Source organism: Galeopterus variegatus, unplaced genomic scaffold, assembly GCF_000696425.1.
Source record: "Galeopterus variegatus unplaced genomic scaffold, G_variegatus-3.0.2 Scaffold3627, whole genome shotgun sequence".
NCBI lineage: Eukaryota > Metazoa > Chordata > Mammalia > Dermoptera > Cynocephalidae > Galeopterus > Galeopterus variegatus.
Genome location: NW_007729738.1, coordinates 138,448 through 142,297, shown reverse-complemented (window position 1 = coordinate 142,297; position 3,850 = coordinate 138,448). Strand labels below are relative to the sequence as shown.

Below are 3,850 nucleotides of genomic sequence, written 5' to 3'. Positions count from 1 at the left end.
CCCTGGGCACCGGGGCGCGGGGACTTCTCTGGAAGCCCAGGGCTGGAGGACTAGGTCCCAAGTACTCTGCTCCCCTCCCTGGGAGGATCGGGTCTTGGGGCACAGCCCTCGGCCCCCGAAACTCGGGTGATCCTGTCTTGCTCCAACTTCATGCCCGGGAAAGCTGGGGACCCCATGGAAAAATGTCGCTCTACGGGGCTTAGCCTTCATTCACTTTGGGTGCCTGGACGTGCATCCCTCCTCTCTTGGAGGTCAGCGCCATCTCCCCGCTGGCCTGGCCCTCAAAGGCCACACTGCTGACCTACCCTTTTCTGGGAGACCCCATGTGTCCTGGCAGCCCCCAGAGTCTGAGCTGAGGAGAGAGGGTCCTGCGACTTAGACACCAGGCTGTGCACGGGGCCAGCGCTTCTGGCAAGAGGCTCTGATTTCTGCTTCTGAGTTGGGTGTGATGGGGGTTACCTGGGCAGGGAGGGTTCCTGCAGAGCTGGGGCTCCTTAGTGTGTTCCCCGCTCAGGGTAGGAGAGCTGGGACCTCATCTCTCCTAATGGGATGTTAAGGGAATGGGGGATGTTAAAGTGGGGTAGGGGGCGGTGGTCGTGCTAGCGGATGCCCACTCCATTTTCAGGCCTCTGTAAACCATAAGGGCTGTTCTTTTTGGTTGGGTCATATGGACTGGAAGGGAGGGGAGAGGGACAGGCTTCTTCAGGTCCCCAGCTAGAGCGCGTTCCCTGGTGTGCCCCACAATATGATTGAGCTCCCAGGCTGCAGAGAAGATGCCCTTCCTGCCCTTCCCAATGACCCTGGATCAGAGGCACCTGATGAGACTACTCCCACTACTGCTGGAGTTACACCTGGAAAAGAAAGCCAGTGGGGTGCCAGGGGCAGGGGGCAGGGCAGAGGTCTTCCTCCCCACCCCTCCTGCCCCAGGAAGATGACCCCATTCCCCCGCCTGCAAACCCACTGTCTGCTTGGCACTTTATGTGGTACTCCAGACCTGTGTTTTATCTCCATTTGGAGGAAGAAGAAATCGCAGCTTAGAGAGGTTAAGTGAGACTCAAATCATTCATCTTGTAAGTGGCAGGGCCAATAGCCTGATTCCACAGTCCCCGAGGAGGGAGGCCAGCGGGGGAGAGGGAGCAGGACCCTCCTCCAACCACTCGGGGGGGCTCCAGGACTTGAATCTGTGCCCAGGTCCCCTTGCCCATCTGGGACCACCCAGCCCCGTAGGAGGGCTGCTGGGAGAGTCACGGTGCTCATCCTCTCTACTGTTTTCCCCTTTCCCCCGCCATAGGAAGAAAACCATCTACAAGAGTGTGTGCCTGTCGTTGGCCCTGCTCGTGGCCGTCACAGTGTTCCAGCGCAGTCTTACTCCCAGTCAGTTTCTGCAGGAGCCCCTGCCACCCACCCTGGGGGCACAGAAGGCCCAGAAACCGAATGGACACCTGGTGAACCCCAACAGCTTCTGGAAGAACCCAAAAGATGTGGTTATCTCCAGTCCTGTGGCTTGTCAGGGGCCCCAGTCCTGGGATGTGACTACCAATAACTGCTCAGCCAATCCCAACGTGACCCACCAGTCCTGGTTCCGGGGTCTGGAGCCGCACTTCCAGCAGTTTCTGACCTATAGACACTGCCGATACTTCCCCATACTGCTGAACCACCCAGAGAAGTGCAGGGGCGATGTCTACCTGCTGGTGGTCATCAAGTCAGTCATCACGCAGCATGACCGCCGCGAGGCCATCCGCCGGACCTGGGGCCACCAGCAGGAGTCTGCGGGCAGGGGCCGAGGCGCCGTACGTACTCTCTTCCTGTTGGGCACGGCCTCCAAGCAGGAGGAGCGTACCCACTACCAGCAGCTGCTGGCCTACGAGGACCGGCTCTACGGCGACATCCTGCAGTGGGACTTTCTCGACACCTTCTTCAACCTGACCCTCAAGGAAATCCACTTCCTCAAGTGGTTTGACATCTACTGCCCCAATGTCCCCTTCATCTTCAAAGGTGACGATGACGTCTTTGTCAACCCAACCAACATGCTCGAATTTCTGGCTGACCGGCAGCCACAGGAATACCTGTTCGTGGGCGACGTCCTGCAGAGCGCTCGGCCCATCCGCAAGAAGGAGAACAAGTACTACATCCCCGGGGTCCTGTACAGCAAGGCCAGCTACCCGCCCTACGCAGGCGGGGGTGGCTTCCTCATGACCGGCAGCCTGGCCCGGCGCCTGCACCACGCCTGTGACACCGTGGAGCTCTTCCCCATCGACGATGTGTTCCTGGGCATGTGCCTGGAGGTGCTGGGTGTGCAGCCCATGGGCCACGAGGGCTTCAAGACTTTTGGCATCTCTCGGAACCACAACAGCCGCCTGAATAAGGAGCCCTGCTTCTTCCGCTCCGTGATCGTCGTGCACAAGTTCATGCCCGCAGAGCTGCTGGCCATGTGGGGGCTGGTGCACGGCAACCTCACCTGCTCTCTCAAGCTCCAGGTGCTCTGACCCAGCCAGGCCACCAGGATAGGCCAGGGCGTGTGCTCTTGAGCCCCCAGAGTATGGGGACCGGAGCTGCAGTGCCCAGGGATAACCTTTGGTCCCCTGCAGGGAGGTGGTGGGGTTTGGGTCTGTGTGTCACTGGGTGCAGTGGGGTGCAGATTATTCACAGAAAGTGAGGCCCAGCAATGACTGCAGCTGCCCAGACTGGAGGCCCTCTGAGGAATGGTGACACTGGCGCTGGCAGCCCTCCTGCCCTGGGTCCATGGCCTGGCTTCCTCTGACCTGGTAGGAGGCCCTGGTGGCCTCTGAAGGAACCCTGTGCTCAGGTGCCTGGGCTAGGCCTGGCCCCAGTGGCTCTGTGGCTGCCCTCTTGTCCTTGCAGGGAAGAGTCTCCTTCTATGAAATGCCTCAGTCTCCCCAAGGGGCCAACTAGCCCTTTCAGGAGCTCAACCCTGTGCTGGCTCACAGGTGCCCCGCAGCCCATACCCTGGTCTCCTGGAAGAGGGGGCGTCGGCGGGTTCTCAGCACCCCTGGGCCTGCTTGGAGGCGACTGCTTAGTCTCTGCTCCCGGGGACTTTACTCCTGGCTGTGTCCTCTAGTGTCTGGCAACGACCGGCCGCTCAGACTACCTCAGTGCTCCTCAGAACCTTTGCGGGGACTGCAGTCCCGCCCCACACCCTGACCCAGGGCAAGAGAGCAGCGCTCCTGCCCCCAGCGCCAGCCGAGTCCCTCCCGCAGCCCCACGAGGCCCGGCTCCCTGGCTGGAAAGTGGCCGGTTTGGCCCTGGAGTGGACACTTGTTACTGTGAAGTTTTATTTATGAAGAATTTGGCGGGAGAAGGCTGCGGGCCTCAGGAGGTGGTGGCGTTCTCCCTGACCCTCCCTCCCTCCCAGCATTCCAGCAAGTCCTACCCCCGCCACTCTTACCCCGTGCCCTCCACACCCCCTCTAGAGCCTGCCCTACCCGCCCCCCTTCTCCAGGGCCTGAGCAGACCCACATCTGCCCCCATGAAGGGTGGACCAGGGGCCGTGGGGCAGCTGCAGAAGGACGCACCGCCTACCTCAGGGTGGAGTCACCTGGTAAAGATGGAGGGATTGACTATTTTCTCAATAAAACAGGACTGGTTTTTTTCTGGTGTGAAACTTCCTCTTGCCAGATCCATCAGAGGGCCTGTCTGGGGCCGAGGTTGCTGGGGATTTCTGAAGACACAGTTTGTTCCTTGTTCTTGGCTGGTGCGTGTACAAGGACCCTTTGAAGATCCTTAGAGGGAAGTGCGCACTGGGCACCCAGCTGCACCTGTGTCCCTGTGGACAGCTGACACTCGGCCCACATGTGGGCCACTGCCTTCCTGCCAAGGGCAAGGCCAGAGC

At 60.5% G+C, this 3,850-nt stretch overlaps 1 protein-coding gene across 1 annotated transcript; it reads left to right on the top strand.

Annotated features, from left to right (window-relative positions):
* Nucleotides 1-941: 941 nt before the first annotated feature.
* B3GNT7 (UDP-GlcNAc:betaGal beta-1,3-N-acetylglucosaminyltransferase 7) lies at nt 942-2,994 on the top strand (the record flags this gene model as incomplete). Its single annotated transcript, XM_008585591.1, has 1 exon — nt 942-2,994. A coding segment is annotated over one exon (1,545 nt), but the record flags the coding sequence as incomplete, so codon positions are not given.
* Nucleotides 2,995-3,850: the final 856 nt, after the last annotated feature.